At 51.7% G+C, this 22,889-nt stretch overlaps 1 protein-coding gene across 28 annotated transcripts in view; it reads right to left on the bottom strand.

The window, feature by feature from the left end:
- The window catches only part of SYNJ2 (synaptojanin 2), a 116,282-nt gene that overhangs the window by 77,400 nt on the left and 15,993 nt on the right, over positions 1–22,889 (bottom strand). For 19 of the 28 annotated variants that reach the window (XR_013534648.1, XR_013534651.1, XR_013534650.1 and 16 more), the window contains one exon: positions 2,473–2,559. Coding sequence is in view for 19 of the 28 variants with exons in the window: in XM_078370366.1 (XP_078226492.1) it covers positions 2,473–2,559 (87 nt within the window). In the remaining 9 variants the exon portion in view is untranslated. Of the gene's footprint in view, positions 1–2,308; positions 2,364–2,472; positions 2,560–8,588; positions 8,871–16,698; positions 16,800–18,072; positions 18,233–22,889 lie in introns of those variants that run through there. The other 9 variants (XM_035297043.3, XM_035297044.3, XM_078370364.1 and 6 more) reach the window with 5 other exon arrangements.

Genomic DNA, 22,889 nt, shown 5'->3' with positions numbered 1-22,889 from the left:
AATCAGTCACACGTTGGAGTCACACCACTGGAGTCACACAGGTAGAGTCACACCACTGGAGTCACACAGGTGGAGTCACACCACTGGAGTCACACAGGTAGAGTCACACCACTGGAGTCACACCACTGGAGTCACACAGGTAGAGTCACACCATTGGAGTCACACAGGTGGAGTCACACCACTGGAGTCACACAGGTGGAGTCACACCACTGGAGTCACACAGGTGGAGTCACACCACTGCAGCTACACTCTGTGCTACCTAACATGCTCAACCACTGAACACAAAAGAAAACAGACCGCAGTTCTGACTCAGGGACTTACAGGGGAAAAGAAAATCAAGTTCAACTGAAACGCTCCTAAGGCAGCCAGTGGGGACTGGAAAAACTTGATTTAAAGCCCAATCCTTCCATCCTTCAGATGCCTTAGGGCACTTTCCAGAATGTGTTGAAAACAGGCCAAATTATCCCGTCATCCCAAAAGTCAAACTCATACGCACCACACTCAGAGACACTGCAACCCACCCCGGAGGGTGACTCTCACAGGTGGGCTGGGGCTGGGGGCACCCAAAGCCTCCAAGCTGGGCTGGTCTCACGTGACCCACAAGGAGCCTCACTCACTTCTGTGGGGTGTGGGGTGGCGGCGACTGGCTGAAGGCAGGGAGGCCTCGCCTAGGCCACTTCTTCCCTGGGATGGGGGAAGGGACAGCCCTTCCTGTCCCCCTTGTCAGCCCAGCCACCTGTCCCTTTCAGAAAGGAGCACAGCCTGGTGCTTGAAGGCAGTCCCTGGTGCCACAAGGCATGAGTTTAAAACCCAGGTCACCAATCGAGAATGGCATGACCTTGGGCCAGTTACTGTCATTCCTTCAATCCCAGTCCCCAACAGATATGAAATGAGTCATTCATGTATGGACCAAAAGAAGCTGCCAACTGTAACTGAAAGATGCCAAGACTGGGGGGCATCCTGGGGGCCCAGATGCCACCATGTGGAAAAAAGGGCATCAGCATGGATGGAACGCAGCATCCCTACCACATCTGCAAGGCAGGGTGAGCACAGCACCTACCCCATAGGTGCCTGAGGGAGCCACGTTAACAAATTCCTAAGCGAGCACCACTCCAACTGTGTGACTTCCACCTATGTGACACCAATTGTATGCCTGACTCTGTGTGACTCCTAAGTGACAAATTCCTAAGTGAGCGCCACACAGGTTACCACCATGGAAGGTGAGGTCCACGGAGATTTTCTGCAGAACTGAAAATCCTGCAGAAAACCCTCAGCAGCCTGCACATTTTCATGGAAAAAGCAAGCGCTTGGAGGCAGTTGGAACCCCAGCTAAGCTTCTGACTGAAGGCAAGTTACGTGAAGCTTCTGAGCCTGTTCCCTTTACTGTAAACAGGGACAAAGATGCATCATTACAGTAGCCTATTTCAGGATTAAATAAGTGAATGTAAGTCTAGCTCTTGGCACGAAACAGACATTTCATAAATGCACTTTGTCATGTGGGTACCATGTCTTTTTCCTAAGTGCTATTTGGAAATGATTACTGTAATTGTCATAGTTCAGGACAAAATATTCCATGAGAGAAGAGACCCCAGGAAAGGAATGACCAAGGAACAGTGCTTTTCCGGCAGCTTTAAAAAGCCCCAGTCTCCGGTAACAGCTGCCGTGAGCAGCGGAGGGAGATGCGTGCTCAGCCCACGGAAAGCCCGAATCCCAACAATCCATACAGCCATTCCCATCTCAACCAGGTGGGACCGAGAATCAGGAATGCGACTGGGCTCCTGTCTCAGCCCCAGAAGTCACAGGAGACGTCCACAGCCAGGTCACAGTTACCGAGGTGGGGCCTGAGGGAGGAGGATGGAAACAGGCAGTGGAAGCAAGAGCCCCAGGGCTCCCGGCTCTAGGAACTCGAGGCTGGCTGTGACTACCTACGACAGCCGGCCACCCTGGCTTGCCCTTGAGTCTCTCCGAGTGAATAGAGATGCCCATGTCTTCCTGGAAGTTCTCTCCCCTTCCTCTCCCTCCCACCCCACACTGAGTGACAGTCACACATCGGCGGCTTTTCTCTCCTGCTGACAACTCCCAGCCCACCTGTGTGCCTGCCCGGCATCTGCCATGGTCCCTATCCTCACCCACCCACCTTGGCACACCTTCTAGAGTACTGCAGACAATGCCCTGGGCAGAAACCCCAGACCAGACTTTGGAAACACTTACACCCTCACCAGCAAGCAATGAAGATGAGCTTCCCTAGCAGGGTGGGGCTCCCACCCTGCTCCGCAGCACAGGCAGGTGACAACCAGGCAACACTCACCTTGACCTCCCCACCTGCATGGAGGAGCAGGTTCCAAGGCATAAAGAAACATCTTAAAAGAGAAGAGCAGTCAAACAGAACGCCTGCACAGAGGCCCCTCCAGACGCAGACACTCCTGCCCACCAGGGAGCCTGGCGCCTGCTGCTGCAGCCAGGGCTACTCACCAGATTTCAGCCTGAGCTCCCCCAGGCAGCCGTACGCGTCCGTGAGCTTGCCATACTGTCCTTTAATGACTTCCTTTTCTTCCGGAGCTGGGGGAGAAACACATCACAGAAGGCATCCGTGAGTGTCTCGGGCTCATTCTCGTTCATTCACACCCGGCTTGCCAAGCTGGCTTCCCACCCACTCCAAAAAGAAAACACAAAGACAATAGCTCGGCCCACAAACACCAAGTGTGGAGGTTTTGTGATTCGCGAATCACAGAGCTGCAAGGACTCAGACCTTCCCACGAACAGCTTGCTCTCTGGAAGTGCTGACAGCTTCCTGGGGGCTGGAGGAGCTGGGGTCCTGGTGTCTTGCTGGGGCAGATACTGGGGGCCTTATGACTCTACCTTGCTGTCCCTCTCCACAGGTATCATCCACTAGAGGCTACATCCTGGAGGTGCCCACCTACCCAAGGCACCTTTGGAAGTGGTAACCTGGAGAGGCTGGGCAGAGGTGCCTGGGTACCTCTGAGTGCCCAGGGCCTGGGTCCAACCCATCCCAAGGTAAGCTGCATGCCTTGCCCACCAGGTCTTTGGCAGTGACTGCTCATGCCCAAGCCAAGGCATGGACTAGTTTTAAAGCAAAACTGACAGAGGGAAGAACCGTTAGGCGCAGGGAACCCTAACCTCTCCAATGATGCCACAGGCCCCTCTGGGCATGATGGGCAGGCCCTTGGACTCCTTCTCAGAATGGTATTTTAAGAGCACAGAACAAAATACAAGCAGAGATGAACCTTGAAAACATTATGCTACATGAAAAAAAAAGTCACAAAAGACCTCAGAAAGATTCCATTTTGGCCGGGCACAGTGGCTCACGCCTGTAACCCCAGCACTCTGGGAGGACAAGGTGGATGGATCTCCTAAGGCCAGAAGTTCAAGACCAGCCTGGGCAACATGGTGAAACCCTGTCTCTACTAAAAATACAAAAATTAGCGTGGTAGTGGGTGCCTGTAATCCCAGCTACTTGGGAGGCTGAGGCAGGAGAAATGCTTGAACCCAGGAGGCGGCGGTTGCAGTGAGCTGAGATCACACCACTGCATTCCAGCCTGGGCGACAGAGCGATACTCTGTCTCAGAAAGACTCCATTTAGATGAGATGCCCAGAAGCGGCATATTTCTGGAGAGACAGTAGATGTTCTGGTTGCCAGGGGCTGAGAGGAGAGAAAGGCGGAATGTGGATAACTGCTAATGAGTATGAGGTCTCTTTTAAGGGGCACAAAAATGTTCTAAAATTAGATTTTGGTGATGGTGGTGGTTGCAAAACCCTGAAAATATACTTTAAAAACATGGAGTTGTACACTTCAATGAGTAAGTTGTGTGGTATGGAAATTATCTCAATAAAGCTGTTATAAAAATCAACAAAATAAATGTGATCACAAAGAATACCAAGCTTATGGAAATCTAGTTATCAAAATATTTTTTAAAACATTATAGTATAGCAATATATTTGCCTTATCAGCATATTAAATAACAAAACCCAGTCGAGTGTATTAACCACCTTAATTTAAAACTAGTGATGAGAACAAATACAATTTCAAAATATGTGAAACAGCTAATGTAATGTGACGATACCTGTAACCGCAACTGGTGACAGAGTCAGACATGCGGCCAACCCACACTGGTGACAGTCAGGAAGTGATACATTCTTTTTCTTTCTCTCTTTCTTTCTTCTTTCTTCCTGTCTCTGTCTCTGTCTCTTTCTGTCTGTCTGTCTCTCTCTCTCTCTCCCCTTCCCCTTTCTTTCTTTCTTTTTTTTGGAGACGAAGTCTCAGTCTTTGTTACCAGGCTGGAGAGCAGTGGCACAATCTCGGCTCACTGCAACCTCTGCCTCTCAGGTTCAAGCCATTCTTCTGCTTCAGCCTCCCGAGTAGCTGTGACTACAGGCGCATGCCACCACGCCCGGCTAATTTTTGTATTTTTAGTAGAGACGGGGTTTCAGCATATTGGCCAGGATATTCTCCATCTCCTGACCTCGTGATCTGCCTGCGTCGGCCTCCCAAAGTGCTGGGATTACAGGCGTGAGCCAACGTGCCCAGCCAGAAGTGCTCCATTTCAGGTAGGATTTATAAAAATAAACACAGACTTTTCTCCCCACCTAAGAAAACCAATCCTCAAATCCTATGCACAGGGCCCTTGAGGAGCCTTGGGCCCCACAAGAACCCTTGGGCTGGAAGGAGCCATTTCTATGTCATCATGGAAGTAAGAAAAGGGGCAGCCAGTTCCTTCTCTGCCTCATTCTCTTAAGCAACAGGAAAGAATTCTTAGCCTCGACTCCCACAGTTAAGGAATTTCAACTAGGAACTAAGATCCCAAAGATAAATGTTAGGAGAAAATGACAGAAAACATCAGACCCTCACAGCAAGCCCTCAGAGCAGACGGGCTGTGAACTGACTTTCACCACTTCCTGCTGTCTCTAACAATGTCGACTCTGTGAGGCGAGTGGAGAAAGCCTGGACGAACATTTGAAGCAGGTGAACCTCACTTTAGCTGACATGCACCCTGACACCCCAATTCAAAAGATCCACCATGCCACATTTTCCAGGACAGACTCGATTTCCTGGTTCCTCTCGACCATCCCCATCCCCTTCTTCAATGGCACTTGTCCTCATCAGACCACATGTCCAGACTGGGATTGGAAATTCGGTCATTCTGACAGTCGCATCCTCCCCTCTGAAGCTCTTTCCACCCTCAGCCCCCCAAGAGTGGGTGCTGGCAGCCCTAGACCTGCCTCTCTCAGGAGCCAGCATGGACTGGCTGCTCCCGCCTTGTTCTCCTCTAGCAAGTGCAGGAGGCCAGAAGGCAGGCACCAGAGCCTCACAACACGACCTGCTACCACCCACCAAACAGACGGCTCTGTCCAGGCTGGTGCTCAGGATGCAGCTGGTGGGGCAGAGAGTTGGGACAGACCTTAAGACCACAGACCCTCCCTCCTCCATTTCTCTAGGTAGGACTGATGGTAAGACGTGATTTAAAGAGCAGGACTGATTATCAGTGTAGCTGGAGGGGCCAGCAACTTGAAAATACACTCAATTCCCATTACTCACCATAACTATATTCCATAGAGTTACCAGTAGATACTGAGGCAAGCAGCGCTCCTAGAGGAAATGCAGTTATGTTCCTGAAAGCCTCGGGTTGCAATATTTTTGTCAATCAATACATAAACTTGTTATACGTGTTTTTCTATTTAAAAGACACCTTACTGAATAAATAGATGCTTCTCAACTTACGATGGGGTCATATCCTGATAAACCCAAGGTAAGTTGAACATATCCTAAGTTGAAAATGCATTAAATACACCTAACCTACCAAACACCGTAGCTCTCCTGCCTTCCACATACACAGAACACTTACATTAGCCCACACCTGGGCAAAATCATGAAATACAAAGCCTACTTTCTGACAGAGGGTTGAATGTCTCATGAGAGTTATATTGTGCTGAAGGTGAAAAACAGAATGGTCTCACGGGTACCTGAAGGGTGGTTTCTCCTGAAGGACTATTGCTTTCACACTGTTGTGAAGTCAAAAAATCATAACTGGAACGAACAGTCGTAAGTCAGGAATCATCTGTGCAGCGCTGATTTGTTAACACGGAACCAGTGGCACAAGAATGCGAACCCGAATACAGTTTATCAGACACACATATTTTCCCCATAAGGCACATCACTGCCTTCTTGCACTTGGAAACGCTAGACAGCACTTTCAAACGGTGAAACTACGAAGAAAAAGCACCAAAAATGAAAAACACGGCACAAAACAAATCATGAAAACCACCTCTGGGTGTTTACACCGAGACTGAAACGAGATGGCAGAGCGTCCTTTTCAGCTGGAACAGCCCCATCGGGTCACACAGTTTCGCCACTCTGCTGGTGTCCGTGAGTACTGATCTTGGGGTGATGAACAAATTCTAGAGAGCAGGTGAATTTACAAATATGGAATCCACAAATAACGAGGATCCACCGAATATGGTTTAAGGACCGGGCAGACCGTGAGGAGACTCACTAGGAAAACAGTCATTCATCAGCCTCAATGTGCGTTCATGTGTACAGGGCTCTTCACTGGGGTGATAGAGGAAGCCCCTGGCAGCCACTGGAGCTTCAAGAGATAGCTCCTGGGGGAATCTGTATATAAAACTGTATTCAAAATTATATGCCTTTTTTTTTTTTTTTAACACAGTCTCGCTGTGTTGCCCAGGCTGCAGTGCAGTGGTGAGATCTTGGTTCACTGCAACCTCTGCCTCCTGGATTCAAGCGATTCTTCTGCCTCAGCCACCCAAGTAGCTGGGATTACAGGCATGTGCCATCATATCCAGCTATTTTCTGTAGTTTTAGTAGAGATGGAGTTTTGCCATGTTGCCAGTCTAGTCTTGAACTCCTGACCTCAAGTGATCTGCCCACCTCGGCCTTCCAAAGTGCTGGGATTACAGGCATGAACCACTGCACCTGGCCAAAACTGCATGCAAATTTTTGATATGTATTTTCACGGGGGCTAAAATCCCATTGTCAACAAAATCTCAAAGAGGTCAGTGCCCCCCAGAAACGTTAAGAAGCAAATTAATGAATGAATATTTTCCCCAATGCTCACTTGAATACGACTGGGTTTTCTCTGGGAAGGGAGAGGACAGAATAACCTAAAGATAATCAAGGAAATCATCAACCTCTGTGAACAGCCAGAAGCCCCTTGTCTTGAGGACTAAGCAGATTTTGCTGGCCATGGGGTGGGGAGTTGCTCACAGCAAATGAGGTGCCTGGGTTATTAGGCTCCCAGGGTCAGTACTTTTCAAAAAAAAAAAAAGTACTGGGGAGCCACAGTCACACGTTTTCCATCAGCCTGCCTCAAAAGCTCAGAATGGTGTTAGAATGACGTATTAGTCTCCTTTACTATTGCAACAAATGAACACAAACACAGTGTGGCTTAAGCAACACAGACTTATGACTTTAGTTCTGCAGGTCGGAATTCTGAAATGGGTTTCACTGGCTGAAAGGAAGGTGTGGGCAGGACTGCATCCGCTCCAAAGGCTGCAGGACACAATGCATTTCCTTATCTCTTCCAGCATCCAGAGGCTGCCTGCATCCCTTGGCTTTCGGCTCCTTTCTTCTTCTTCAAATTCAGCAATCGATCCCTGCTTCTTTCTTCACATCAACTTCCTGCTCCCTGCTCAGCCTCCCTCTTCCAGCTTTTAAGGACCCTGTGAGTACAATGGGCTCATCCACATCATCCAGGATAATGTCCCCTCTCAAGGTCCTGATCACATCTGCAAAGTCCTCCTGCCATGTAAGTGCCATATTCTCGATCTGGGAAGTAGGACATGGGCCTTCCAGCCCACAGGTCTCCTGCCTCTGCTCACCCGCTGATGGCTGGGGAGGGGGAGGAGGCAGCAGCAGCAGCATATCCTCTCCCTCAGCATCTGCTTGGAAGCCACGACAAACACTGGTACGGCACTTAGACTACGTCATGCACCTACAGTGCCCTCCTGGGAAGCGGGCCTATGAAACCCGAACTTCGCAGGCAGATGCGAAGGTCACGTGCATTGCCGAATGTCTTCTCCAAGTGACAGGTCCTGCGGGCAGGGCTGAAGAGAGGCAGGTCAGCAGTCCTCAGTGCCCCATTTCAGTGGATAAGCTGATAAATGCAATACAATAATTCTGACAGCAAAAATACCTATTTGGACTCTAGCAGCTTTACAAAGCCTCGAAACAGAACCCTGGAACGATCTGGTTCTGACTTTGTGAACCGTGAAACAAGGAAGCCTTTGTGCATTCATTCAACGATGCAAATAAGCCTGCCCAAATCAAACAAAATGACAGGAAATTGCTAAACAAAGTGCTGTGGCCAACCCCGCACTTCAGGGGTGGGAAGATGACCCTGGGAGGAGCTATGCAAACAGAACTGACCCCTTGCCCTGGTGCATTAGAGGGCGGAGGGAGGACTCCACATGCCTGTCACCGGGAAAATTCACTTCAAGTAAAATAAATGACTTTCTAGTCTCATATTTTAAAACAAACAAACACAACCCAACAGGGCCACCTTGTCTCATTCCAATGCTGTCAATTATCGACTCCTTGAGAAAAACAACTTTACCTCTGACATCTGCAATGTGGGAGCTCAAAACAGGTCTCGACCATGGTGGACAGAAGAGTCACAGAAAAGACGTTTCTCCACCATAAACAGACTCACTGTAAATAACCTGGGAGGCCCCAGGCAGCAGAGCTTTATTTTCTTCCGGGCCCAGAGGCCAGAGAGTTGAAATCCGGGAACTGGCAGAGCTCCTCTAAGACCTGGAGCCGGGACCTGCTTACCTTGCGCTGCGCCTGGTGCCTTGCCCTGCTTGCCCTGTCCTGTTCCTCAGCTTATGGCTTCCTCACTCCAGGCCCTGCCTCAGTTGTCATGTGGCCATTCTTTGCCCTCCCACTGTCACGTGGCCATCCTCTCCCTGTGTGTCCCCCTTATTGTCACATGGCCACCCTCTCCCTGTGTGTCCCCCTCATTGTCACATGGCCATCCTCTCCCCATGTGTCCCCCATTGTCATGTGGCCATCCTCTCCCTGCATGTCCCCTTGTCATCACATGGCCATCCTCTCCTCACATGTCCCCCTCTTGTCACGTGGCCATCCTCTCCCTGCATGTCCCCCATTGTTACGTGGCAATCCTCTCCCTGAGTGTCCCCCCCATTGTCACGTGGATATCCCCTTAGAACAGCAGTTACACTGGATTTTCAGCCCACCCTACCCCAGTGTAACCTCATCTCAATGTTACAACTGCAACGGCCCTATCTCCAATACAATCCCCTTCTGAGGTCCTGGGGGTGAGGACTTCAAATGCCTTGATGGAGGACACAACTCAGTCCTAACATTTGGCCATCTTTTCACTTGGTGGCCCATCCTTTTAAAGCCTGACTGCCCCATTGACCGTCCATCCTCCAGGCAGTTTCCTTTCTTCCTGCAATGCCTTCACCTCCAAGTCCTCCCCGACCCTTCTGATGTATCAGGAGCATCTTCCCCTACCCCAGCAGGGCCCCTGGCAGCCTCACTGCCCATCCCCAGCACTCCCAGAGGCCTGGCTTCCCAGGAGGCCAGTTCCAGAATCACCCCATGCCCTACTTGCCCTAAACAACTGTATTTTCTCCATTAGGTTTGAAAGAAGGAATTATTTTTGCTCTCCAAAATGGAGGTGACAAAGCAGATGTCTACACACACCAGGAAGGTAACAAATGAAGCTGACCAGGCATGGTGGCTCACATCTGTAATCCTAACACTTTGGGAGGCCAGGGTGGGAGGACTGCTTGAGCCCAGGAGTTCAAGACCAGCCTGGGCAACACAGTGAGACTCTATCCCTACCAAAATTTTTATTTTTATTTTTGAGAAGAAGTTTTGCTCTTGTTGCCCAGGCTGGAGTGCAATGGCGCAATCTAGGCTGACTGCAACCTCCGCCTCCCGGGTTCAAGCAATTATCCTGCCTCAGCCTCCCAAGTAGCTGGGATTACGGGCATGTACCACCATGCCTGGCTAATTTTATATTTTTAGTAGAGACGGGGTTTCTCCATGTTGGTCAGACTGGCCTCAAACTCCTGACCTCAGGTGATCCGCCCGCTTCGGCCTCCCAAAGTTTCTTTAAAAATTAGCCAGACATGGTGGTGGGAGCCTGTGGTCCCAGCTACTTGGGAGGCTGAGATAGAAGGACTGCTTAAGCCCGGAGGTCAAGACTGCAGTGGGCTGTGGTTGTATCACTACCCTGTCTCAAAAACAAACAAACAAACAAGAAAATGAAGCTGCTGGCAGGGCCGAGGTGAGCAGAGAACACACACCTGCTGTTGGCTGGTGGGCAGCTGCTGCAGGTGCCAGACATGCCCACAGCCCAGTGCTGCCAGGCTGCAGCGTGGCCAGGAGACAGGACACGCCAGACCCTGCAGTGCTGGCAACCATCCCCATTTATTCTCAGCACTGCGGGGGCTGGACACACACCTCTGCAGACTGGATCTGGCCTGCCCATTTGCCACTTCCGTCCCCCTTTCTTGATAATCTCAGAAAAAGACAGACTCTTCCTGTCTCCCACGCTTTTGGTTGCATTTCCTGTAAGTTTTTCCACATGAGAATGTCTTTGCTTCCCCTCTGGCTGGCCACGAATTTCTGGCCTCTTGAGGAAAGCCCTCCCTTCTATCTCCTCAGCCCCCTTCCTTGACCCCTCTTGCCCGAGATTCAGTCACTGGTTCAGCGGACACTCTTTGTGCCTTCTGTGTCTGGCACCCTTCCAGGCACAGAGACATTGCGGTGAACCAAACAGACGAAAACCATCCAGCATTTGGCAGTGGCCAAGAGGGACAGGAAGAAGGAAGAGATGAGTGATGGTGGGGGGTGCAGACCCAGGTGGGGTGGGAGGCTGGGGTCGGGGCAGACGCGTTTCAAGCTTCCTGCCAGGGTGGACAGATAAGATCGAGAAGCACAATACAGACAAGGACAGGAGCAGAGCAGAAACAGTGAGCAGGGAGCAGGGTACGAAGTGGGGAAGGGGAAGTGACATTTTAGATGGTGTGGTCTGAGAAGGCCTCATTGCAAGGGTGACATCTGAATGTGGACCTGAAGGAAGCCAGAGAGACAGCTGCATGGAGAGCAGAGGAGCACTGTAGGCCCAGAAGGGCATGTGCAAAGGTCCTGCGGCAGACGCTCTCCTGACCTGTGCAAGCCCCAGCGAGGCGGGCAGTGGGACTGAAGGCTCACGGAGGAAATGGAGTGGGGGACACACTGCACAGAGGTTTGAGGTCACAAAAAGGTTTTGGGTGTCACTCTGAGTGAGAGGCACTGCAGGGGTCTGAGGATCATCCCAGCTGCTCTGTTAAGAACTGACTCTAGAGGAAAAAGGAGAGAAAAAAGGAGACCAGTTAGGAGGTGCCAGCACCCCCCAAGGCAAGAGAGGATCTCGCCTGAGCCAGGGCGCAGCAATGGAAGAGCTGAAGGGGAGTCCAATTCTGGACACACACACACACACTTTGTAGTTGCCGAACTTTCCAAAGAAAAGTAGGGTACCACGATAAAACCTTGTACCCCCATTACCACGTACCTGCCAGCTCCACCAGCTCCCCACCCACGCCCAACCCAGTGTGCTCAAGCACTCAAAATGTGCTCCTCAGACTGCAGTGCCAAGCATCAGAAATACAAGCTATGGGGCCCAGTGTAGGCCTTGTGAATCAGCAGCTCTGGGCCAGAGACCTAGAAAGCTGTTTTAATGAGGCCTCCTGGGGACTTGACTGCGTGCCAAAGCTAGAGAAGCTCTGCCCCAGGTTATTTTGAGTAAATCCCAGGCATCGTATGATTTCATCTAAAATGTCTCAGTATGAATCTCTAAAAGGTTAACAAAACAGCCATGGCCAGGTGTGGTGGCTCATGCTTGTAATCCTAGCACTTTGGGAGGCCAAAGGGAGCGGATCACCTGAGGTCAGGAGTTCAAGACCAGCCTGGCCAACATGGTGATAACCCACGTTGCTCTCCACAATGGAGGTGACAAAGCAAATGTCTACACACACTGGGCAGGTAACAAATGAAGCTGGCCAGGCATGGCTGCGCCTACTTGTAATCCCAACACTTTGGGAGGCCAGGGCAGGAGGATTGCTTAAGCCCAGGAGTTCAAGACCAGCCTGGGCAACACAGTGAGACTCCATCCCTACGAAAATGTGTTTAAAAATTTGCCGGGTGTGGTGGCTCACGCCTGTAATCCCAGCACTTTGGGAGGCTGAGGCGGGCGCATCTCAAGGTCAGGAGTTCGAGACCAGCCTGGCCAATATGGTGAAACCCTGTCTCTACTAAAAATACAAAAATTAACCGGGCGTGGTGACGTGTGCCTCCCAGATACTTGGGAGGCTGAGGCAGGTGAACTGCTTGAATCTAGGAGGCGGAGGTTTCAGGGAGCCAAGATCGAGCCACTGCACTCCAGCCTGGGTGACAGAGTAAGATTCCATCTCAAAAGAAAAAAAAAAGTAGCCAGGCGTGGTGGTGGGAGCCTGTGGTCTCAGCTACTTGGGAGGCTGAGACAGGGCGATTGCTTGAGCCCAGGAGGTCAAGGCTGCAGTGAGCTGTGATTGCACCACTACCCTGTTTTTAGTCTCTACTAAAAATAGGAAAATTAGCCGGTGTGGTGGTACATGCCTATAATCCCAGTACTCTAGAGGCTGAGGTCGGAGATTCCTTAAACCTGGGAGGCGGAGGTTGCAGTAAGCCGAGATCACGCCACTGCACTCCAGCCTGGGTGACAATAGCAAAACTCCGTCTAAACACACACACACCCCACCATTATCACATCTAAAAAAGTCACCAGCAATTCCTCAACATCATCATATATCTGGGTCTATTTTGAAGGTAGAACCATGGACAGATGGGCTATGGGATATGAGACAGAGACATGGTTCAAGGGTGATGCCACGTTCATTGCCTGAACAATGAAGAGACAGGGTGGCCCTGGTGTAACAGCAAAGACTGAGAGGACAGGTTCAGGTAGAGCGTAGGCTGGGAACAGACATGCTGTGGGGCTCCGGTGCAGCCCCACGTGGAGGCTGAGGACAGAGCTCAGCAAGTCTGGAGTCCAGCAGGAAGTCTGGCTGGGAAGATCCCCGAGGCGTTCCCAGCAGACAGTTGTTTACAATCATGGGCTGGGTGCAGTGGCTTCCGCCTCTAATCCCAGCGCTTTGGGAGGCTGAGGTGGGAGGATCACTTGAGCTCAAGAGTTTGAGCCTAGGCAACATAGGGAGATTCCATCTGTAAAAAAAATAACAAAAATATTAGCTGGGCAAGGTATGTGCAGCTGTGGTCCCAGCTTCCTGGGAGGCTGAGGTGAGAGGATCATCTGAACCTGGGAAGTTGAGGCTGCAGTGAGCCATGATTGCACCACTGCAATCCAGCCCGGTTGACCGAGTGAGATGCTATCTCAAAAATAAACAGATCGGTATGACGGCTTATGCCTGTAATCCCAGCACTTTGGGAGGCTGAGGACGCTATCTCAAAAATAAATAGATCGGTATGATGGCTCATGCTTGTAATCCCAGCACTTTGGGAGGGTGAGGTGAGCAGATCACAGGTTAGGAGTTCAAGACCAGTCTGGCCAACTTGGTGAAACCCCATCTCCACTAAAATGCAAAAATTAGCCCAGCATGGTGGCATGTACCTGTAATCCCAGCTGCTTGGGAGGCTGCGGTAGAAGAATCACTTGAACCTGGGAGGCGGAGGTCGCAGTGAGCCGAGATTGCACCACTGCCCTCCAGCCTGGGCAACAGAGCGAGATTCCATCTCAAAAAAAAATTAGCTGGGTGTGGTGGCGTATACCTTCCCAGCAATAAAATAAAATAAACAAAATCATGAGCTTGGAGGGGATCCCCTAGGGAGTCAGTGGAGGGCACTGACCTTCTGGGTGCAGCACTGACCTGGGTGAAGGTCAGGGTGGACTGAGAAACCAAAGAGATACAAGAAAACTCAGCAGTGCGCGGCAGCCTGGCGGCCAGGAGAGAAAAGCTTTCAAGGAAGCAAGAGTGGTCAGCAGGTCAGAGGCAGCTGCTGCGTCTATAACCTGAGGGCTGAGTATGGTCACTTTAGACACGGATGACTAAGAGACAAACAGTTTCAGTAAAGCTGGGGAGCAAAACCCTGAATTCGGGGGGAGGGAGAGAGAAAATGGAGGCAGTGGGGACAGATGATTCTCTGAGGAATTTCCTGTGTGCACATGTACCGTGTGTGTGCGTGTGCGTGTGTACTTATGTGTGAGTGTGCGTGTGTGCGCGCATATGTGTGTAGAGCAGAATGGAGAGGCTGTCGGGGAGGGAAGAGGGGTCAGAAGATTTCCCTAGGACAGGGGCATTTACACCAAGCTTCCATGCTGGTAGAAATGAGCCAGGAGAGCGGTCAGGACCAGCGCAGCTGAGAGAAAGGTCAGGACCAACGTGGCAGGAGAGGGGAGCTGGAAAGCCATGCCCTGGGGCGGGCCACGGGCATCCACACAGGTGCTCCGGCCTCAAACACAGACAATGCCCCACAGGGAGCAGGCGGGGAGAGGGACAGAGGTGGTGGGCCGGTAGCAGTGGTGCAGGGGGCCAGTGGGTATTCTCTCCCAGTGGCTTCAAATTTTTTGGTGGAATGAGAGACGACGAGGCCATCAGCTGCGAGTGAGGATGGGGAGGAGGCACAGAGCTGAGGAAAGGGGCAGGTGGAGTTGCCATCCGGGAGGGTGGGGGAGTGGACAGAGCACAGAGATGCAAGCAAAGGGCCACCTGGGATCAGGGGCTGTGAACTGACAGTAAGCTTTGCCCATGTGGTAGCGGGGCATTTCCAGAAACTTCTATTGCACAGGGGCCAGTAGGCGTGGACTTCAGGATGTAACCAGGGCTGAGGCTTCACCAGGTGGGGAGGACCTGGCAGGCAGGGCAGGTGAGTGCAAGGCAGGGCTGGTCACTGACATGGCAAAGAGGGAAGGCGTGGGCCAGGGAAGGGGCTATAAGAAGGCCACGGTCTTGGCCAGGTGTGGTGGCTCACGCCTGTAATCCCAACACTTTGGGAGGCTGAGGTGGGCGGATCTCAAGGTCAAGAGATTGAGACCATCCTGGCCTACGTGGTGAAACCCCGTCTCTACTAAAAACACAAAAATTAGCTGGGCATGGTGGTGCGTGCCTGTAATCCCAGCTACTCGGGAGGCTGAGGCAGGAGAACTGCTTGAACTAGGGAGGTGGAGGTTGCAGTGAGTTGAGATAGCGCCATTGCACTCCAGCCTGGTGACAAAGTGAGACTCTGTTTAAAAAAAAAAAAAAAAAAAGAAGGCCACAGGCTGCAAGGGTCACCATCCCAGTGGGGTCAAAGGTCACTGGGACTGGGAATTACAGGATAAGTGACAAGGCGAAGAGTGGGATGTTTGAGACAGACGCTGGAGGGTTGGGGCAGGGCATGGGAGTGAGTGGTTGCAGGGGCGGGGGGCTCTCACTGGAGGAGAGGGTGGAAGAGAGGGGACCAAGGTCCTCTGAAGGATCAACGTGGCCTCTGAAGGCACCAAGAATGAGGGCCAGACTCATAGTGAGAAATGACAGAGAGAAAGAAGGAGAACTCACCAAGGAACCGGGCAACCGCGGAATGGGGGACTGTGGGGGGCGCAGGCTCATGGCACTACTAGAAAACGGCCCCGATCCAGACCCAAGAGAGGGTTCTTAGATCTCACGCAAGAAAGAATTCAGAGCGAGTCCACAGAGCAAAGTGAAAGCGAGTTTATCAGGAAAGTAAAGAAATAAAAGAATGGCCACTCCATGGGCAGAGCAGCATGAGCTGCTGGTTGCCCATTTTTATGATTATTTCTTGATTAAACGCTAAACAAGGGGTGGATTATTCATTTCTGGGAAAGGCGTGGGCAATTCAAAGGAACTGAGGGTTCTTCTCCTTTTTAAACCATATAGGGTGACTTCTTGATGTTGCCATGGCATTTATAAACTGTCACGGCGCTGGTGGGAGTGTCTCTTGGCATGCTAATACATTATAATTAGTGTGTAAAGAGCAGTGAGTATGTCCAGAGGTCACTGTCATCGCCATCTTGGTTTTGGTGGTTTTGGCCCGCTTCTTTACCATAATCTGTTTTAGCTGTAAGGTCTTTGTGACCTGTGTCTTGTGCTGACCTCGTATCTCACCCTGTGACTAAGAGTACTTAACCTCCTGCGAATGTAGCCCAGCCGATCTCAGCCCCATTGTACCCAGCCCCTATTTAAGATGGAGTCACTCTGGTTCAAATGCCTCTGACAATCGTTTGGCAAGAGACTGACGGTGGGTTGACTTTCTAGTCCTATTTCCCTGGAAACCTGTGAAAACTTGTCTGAGCTACTTGGACAACATGGCTTATGATAAAAATGGTCCAAATTGGTAAAAGGCCTCTGAACTGAGAGCAACTACAGGTGAACTATAAAATAACGGACTGGCCTTGTGGACTCAGGCAACAGGCTTATCCTTGGAGGAGGCTGGGAGCTCCCAGTCTCCAGGACCAGTGCTCCAAGGGTGCAGAAGAGAAACAGCCACCGCTTGAGAGGCTCCCAGGGGAACGGTGGCTTGTCCCACAGCACAGCAAATGTGGCTCGTGGATTCTGGGTCCCAGAACAGAGCTCCGTGGGTCAGACCATCCAAGGCAGAGGCTGGTCTCCGTGGCAGCGGCCGTGCACAGGTCTGCCCTGCGTGAGGGCTCTGCTCACCGGGAGCCAGTCCAGCTCAGTCACCAAGCAAACCGCACGCTCTTCTTTCTTGAATAATGTTTTCTGCAATAACACGTAAGGAAATGCTGACGAAGCTCTGCCTGCAGGCCAGAAAAATACGGAGGTCATTTAACAACGCAGGCAGCCCGAGACTGCGGGAGCATTTGTGGCCACGTTCTTGGACATGGTATGAAACCATCTTCTTGTATTTCGAGGTCTCAAGGGGCCAAAGTCTCCCACATGTGCTATTTCTGAGCTCAGTTCTGACTGGCTGGTGGCTGCTCCTTCCAGAGTTATCAGTTCTGGAACTGAAGCAGCTCTTCAGAAACCCAAGGCAGAGCCAGGCTGCGGGCTGGTTGCTAAGCAGAGGAGGAATCAAAACATCTGTCTGAAACAGAAGCTTTGAGCCACCACAGAGCCAGCTGGCCAGACACACATCAGCCTGCTAAGGGACTCTCCTGCCCTCCCTCTGCCGCTCCTTCACCAAAACGTCCAGGCCACATGAGAGAGCCAAGGAGTGAGGGGACACTCTGAACACATCCCCCTCAGCAAACACACTACCTCCCACCAGTGCCGACGTCACAGCCCAGCCAGAGACAATGTGAGAAGGTTTGGTTTCCTGCAGTCAGAGCCAGAAGCCCATCTGTGGGGCGGGTGGGCCTTCCCCCAGCATTCTCCGCACCCCTCTCTGCACTGAGCCACGGCCAAAGAGGGAGGCCGGCTCCCCTAACAAGAGGACTTGAGCACAGGATTGGCCACTGAGTCTCTGTAGTTTATTTTCCCTTAAAAATAAGATGATAAGAAATAAAAAATAACAGCACCTTAAAAAGCCAGGCCCAGTGCCAGACTTGCTCGGGCAGAGCCAGTGGCAAGGCCCTGCGCGATGGGCAGCTGAGCAGTAACTTATGCTTCAGGACGGGGCAGCACGGGCAGGGCCAGGCTGTGTCTTCACTGGGCCTGTGGCCCCGACCCTCCTACTCAGCGGGAACAAGAACGAAGCACAAAAATACCCACTTCTCTCCAAGTGTGTGCACCTTCTCTTTCGACAGGAAGGAGGGGTGGGGCAATGTTTCCTAGCCACCAGGGAGTCCTGGAGCGGGGCTTCCAGGTTGACAGCCTCATGCAGTCACCCCTAATTAGGCCCTAACAAATCAGGTCCTGCGGCTGGAGGTTCTGATCCTGGCTACTTTTCCAGCTTCTTCACTCACTTCTTCCTGAACCTGCCAAACCAGTTCCTCGGTTCCTCCCAGCTCTTCTCCCTCTCCCAGGCGAGTCTTGGGAAGGCTCCTCCCACCTTAGGACCTCCTCCCTGTTTCCACAGGAACAGGGACACACTCACACATACTCCTCCAGAAGCCATGTGGTGCAACCCACCTATGCCTCCTTTTGCTACATGAGATCCAGGAAGGAGTGGATCTCACGGCTTTGGGAACTGAGGGAGCCTGAGGCGGGAAGCCACACACCCTGTCACATTTCAGTTTCACCACTCAACAGAGTCTAGATGTCCACTGCGTGCCAGGCATGGTTCTAGGCCCTGGAGAAAAACAGGCAGAGAGGAAGGAATATGAAGAGGAGAACAGAGCATAAGAGAAGCCAAGCGAAGAAAACGCCTCCAGAAGCAGCTGTGACCACCTGGAGGATGCTACTGGAGCAAAGACTCAGCAAGTAGAAGGTCCTGGGGACCCTGGGGAAAGGTCCTGGGGACCTCAGAAGGGTGGGAGGACACAGCCTGGCTGGAGCCGCTTCAAGGGAGACTGGGAGGAGGGAAGGTGTGTAGACAGTCCCGTCACATGAGAAAACCAAGAGGTAGGAGCCAAGGTCAAGAGCGGGTTCCGTAACGTGAGCTATGACAGGCTGCTGATAAAATGGTGCAAATGGCCCAGCTGGGAAGGAAAGGGGGAAAGTGCAGGAGTCATGTCTTGAAAGATGAGAAGGGACAGGGTCTGTGGACGAGGGGAAGAGCCAGGGAGCAGGTGTGCGGGCTAGTGAAAGGTCTTAGTTACCTTCATTTTCTCAGTGAACTAGGAAGCAAAATCATCAGGTTTGAGGGGGGTGAGGTGTCTAAGCCTTGAGAAGATGTGAAATAGTCATCCCGGAGGCCAGATGACCGGAGAAATGCAGTAAGATTTTTGGATTCCACATAGCACTGGAAATCCCCAATGAGGTCTCACATGGCAGTCAAGATCACTGTGTGTTTCTCCGGCCACAGTCAGCAGCACGAGTGCCTGCAGGGTGCAGAGGAGGGCTGGGGGTGGCTGGAGTCACTCAGTGGGGGATACTGCCTGATAAGGGTACAGGAGAGGGAGTGGGATGGAGAGCAGGGCAGCAGGAGGGTGGCGGGTAAGAGGTCAACAGAGCAGGCAGGATCAGCCTCCCCATGACCTCACCAAGGACCAGGACAGAGGAGGAGAGGAGAGACCCAGTGAGCCAGGAACTCAGCTCCTCAATGAATGGAGAGGTGTGGCAAAGGAGGACGATGGAGTCCAGCCAGTCCCTCTTACGGAGGGAAGAGGAACCCTGGCCTGGAGCGGCACTGCTGGACAGGGACAGGGACAGGGTCAGGGACAGGGACAGGGACAGGGACAGGGTGCCTACCCCACCTCCACCCCCACTCCCAGGGACAGCAGAGTGGTCTCAAGTGAAGGCCCAGCTTTGGGGAGAGCGTGCTGTAAGGCAAGGGTTCAAAAAGAGGCTGGCCACGGTAGGGCAGGTCAGGGATGGTGGGGGCGTGTTTATTGAAGACAAGACACAGTTCCAGAAGGCTGGGGGCTGGGGGAATTGTTGATCAACTGCTAAGAGTCAGCTCCTACTCCCTATTTCAAACCAGAATTTAGAAAACAGGCCAGAATTCATTTTTCAGGCCTCTCTGATTTTTTTTTATTTGTTGTTGTTTGGCAAGAAAATGAGCACGAGTTAGGAACCCACTGGGACCTGTTAGAGGGGTTAGAGGGTTAGAGGAGACCACGAAGACTGCCTGCTGTGGCCCAGCTCTCAGGAGCCTCTGAACACACGGACACGTGGTCCAAGAAAAATGAAGGAACGAAGAGCCAAATCCAGCTCCGAGCAAACACATGAATCCTGCGTCCTTATCCACAGCCCCGCACACGGTGCATCTCAGGCACATATGGTTTGTGACTCTGGCCTTCTCCGTATGTGCCTGCTTATGTACAGAGGCCCTGTCTATCACCACGGGAAAACAGCAGGCTATTTTTTACAAAAGGGCAGAAGAAACCTTCTCATGTGACCCTGGGTACCATCGTTTTGTGGATTTGGAAACAGCTTCTTCCACGTTACCAGTGGCTTTCTGTACCTGAAATTAGCTTCTGCCTAAAAAAAAAAAAAAAAAAAAAAAAAAAAGCCTTCTGGCTAGGTGAGAACCTGGCCCCACAATCTTAACCACATCTTCGCCAGGATTCCCAAACTGCATCCCGAGGTGCACTGCTGGACCAGAAGCTGTTGCGCTGTGTGCTGTGAACCAAAGGTCAAATGTGTGTGAGAAACACCGGGCTGAGCAGGGCTTGAAATCTGTCATCCGCTATCAGGAGCCCACAGCTCCAAAGAGACCAGGCCTCCCAGCCACCTGCACATGACAACCTTCTGCTCCAGGGCCCCTCCCCAGGGAAGCCCGCTTCACAGAACAAACACTGCCTGCCTGGGCTGCCTGCCCCAACCCCTGCCAGGGGGCCTCCTTGCCCTCCCAAACCCTGGCCTTTTGAGGCAGGATGTCCCACCCACCACTTGCCCCAATTTCTGAATACCACGGCCCCCTTAGCATCCCTTGCCACTCCTGGTCCTGGACCACGCTGTTGTCAGCCTCAAGCACCTGAGCCCCACCTGGATGCTCCCAGCCCTGAGCTTGGCTCCCCAGGGCTGTCTCAAGGTCTCAGCTGGAAGGTACGCAGGTGTGCTCCCTAGAGGGCAGGTTCAATCTGGGCTTGTCTGGAAGCCCATGGAACCAGCTCAGAGCCTGTACAGAGACAACCAAACGTCCCATGGGAAAACAGTCAGGCTAAGGGGAGGGAGACAGGTGCCCGACCATGGCTGTGAAGCCAGGAGCTGGGGTAGCTGCTCAGTTAGCAGGGTATGCTTCTGCCACCTGCGGCCTGGGCTCCATGCCCAAATCACAGCGGGAGATGGCAGGGGAGTGGGGCTGGAGACTGGGCAAGCAGCCCTCATCCACCCAATGGTGGCCACACGCCAATGGCTGTGCCGGGCAGAACCAGCCACACCAGCTCCATTGTTTCGGCCCCATTTGCATTTTTCCTTCGGAGAATGGCAACTGCTCATTATATCCTTTGCCAATTTTCCTGTTGAACTATTTGTCCTTCTTCTTCATGATCTATGGGAGTTCTTTTATATGCTACGATCAACCATCTTTGGCCTTTTTCTATGTGCAGAGGGCTGCACAAACTTTCCTTCTGGGCCGTTGCTTGTCTTTTCAGTATGTCTACAGTGTCTTTTTGATATACTGGAGTTTTCCATTTTTATGTAGGCAAATCTATCATTCCGATGGGGGGGACGGGGATGCAAATGCTCTCTCCAGATGTGCATGCTGGCTATGCAGGTGTGCTCACTGGTGAAGATTCATGAAGCTGAACGCTTAGAGTGCTCGTTTTTCTCTCTGTGTGTTACACTTCAATACAAATATTTCTTAACATTTGTCAGGTTTATTTCCTTTGTGACTTCTGAGTTGGATGCTTTCCTTAGAAAGTCTTTCCATACCATAACGCTGTGAAGGCATCTCCTATATTTTCTTCTCATACTTTGAAAGTTGTATTTTTTTTACATTTAAGTCAACACCTCTGCATTTAGTGTGTGATAAAATGTAGGACTCTCACTTACTGTCCACATGGATAGTTCTGGTCGCACGCTTAACAAAATCTTTCCTCCCTTCTGTATGATAATTTGATGTTTGCTTAATTCCCTAGCTCTGGTTCCCTGGGGACCCCAATCAAGGTGGAGCGTCCACTCTGTTACTAGACAACATTGCTCATGGTAAAATGACCTTGATTGGTAAATTGCCTCTGGACAGGGAAGATCCATAAGTGAATTATAACCACTCGGTGAAGATGCCAGGCAGGCTTCCTTAGGTGTGGTAATTTTTTTTTTTTGAGACAGAGTCTTGCTCTGTCGCCCAGGCTGGAGTGCAGTGACACAATCTCAGCTCACTGCAACCTCCGCCTCCCAGGTTCCAGTGATTCTCCTGCCTCAGCCTCCCAAGTAGCTGGGACCACAGGTGCGTGCTGCCACGCTCAGATAATTTTGTATTTTTAGTAGAGATAGGGTTTTACTGTGTTAGCCAGGATGGTCTTGATCTCCTGACTTCGTGATCCGCCCGCCTCAGCCTCCTAAAGTGCCAGGATTACAGGCGTGAGCCACTGTGCCCAGTCAGGTGTGGTAACTCTTGTAACATGGAATGCCCCTTGCATAAACCCAGGACTCTGTAAGGCTGGGAATGTTATAAGGGATTCTGGCTCCTGGGGGGCCCAGGGCTCTCGGCTCCTGGAGGAGCTAGTGACCAGAAGGACAGCTGTGTGTGCAGCCACCTGTGAGAATGGCCAGGAAGACCCCTCACTCCCCTGGAAGCGGAGCAGCAAGCAGCATCCTGCTGGTCAGCCAAGGTCTCCAGCCTATTCCTCTCCACACAGACCGGCCAAGGCCTGGTGAATATCCAGCTGAATAGAGCAGGGGCCTCGTAGGCACTGCACTGATCAACCATACCAACAGCAGGTGCTGAGCACCACCTCACCATTCCCTGACTGACTGAGGCCATCACCTTGATAAGAAACGAAGTAACCCTGCTCATATGAGCCTGTTCTGAGTCCTCCACACCACTGTGTTGATTGGTGCTGACAGCCTCCACGGTGCTTAGGGCTTCATAATATGTTTTGCTATCTGGTAAATCAAGTCTGTCTTTGCTGATCTTTTTCAAAATCTTGGCTATTGTTTGCCAGTCCTTCATCATTCAACAGCGTTTGCCGTGCCTCCCTCCCACCCCAGGCAGTGTGAAGGTGACGTACTGAGCGAAATACCCAATGCCCTGTATTAGTTGCCTGGGTTGCTGTAACTGAGAACCAGAGACTGGGGGGCTTAAAACAGCAGCAAACTTGTCTCACAGTCTGGAGGCCAGGAACCCAAGATCAAGCGTGGGCAGGGCCATCTTCCCTTGTGTGTCCCCGCTTGGGCAGCCC

Source organism: Callithrix jacchus, chromosome 4 (genome assembly GCF_049354715.1).
Source record: "Callithrix jacchus isolate 240 chromosome 4, calJac240_pri, whole genome shotgun sequence".
Classification (NCBI taxonomy): Eukaryota; Metazoa; Chordata; class Mammalia; order Primates; family Cebidae; genus Callithrix; species Callithrix jacchus.
This window is presented reverse-complemented; position numbering and strand designations above follow the sequence as displayed.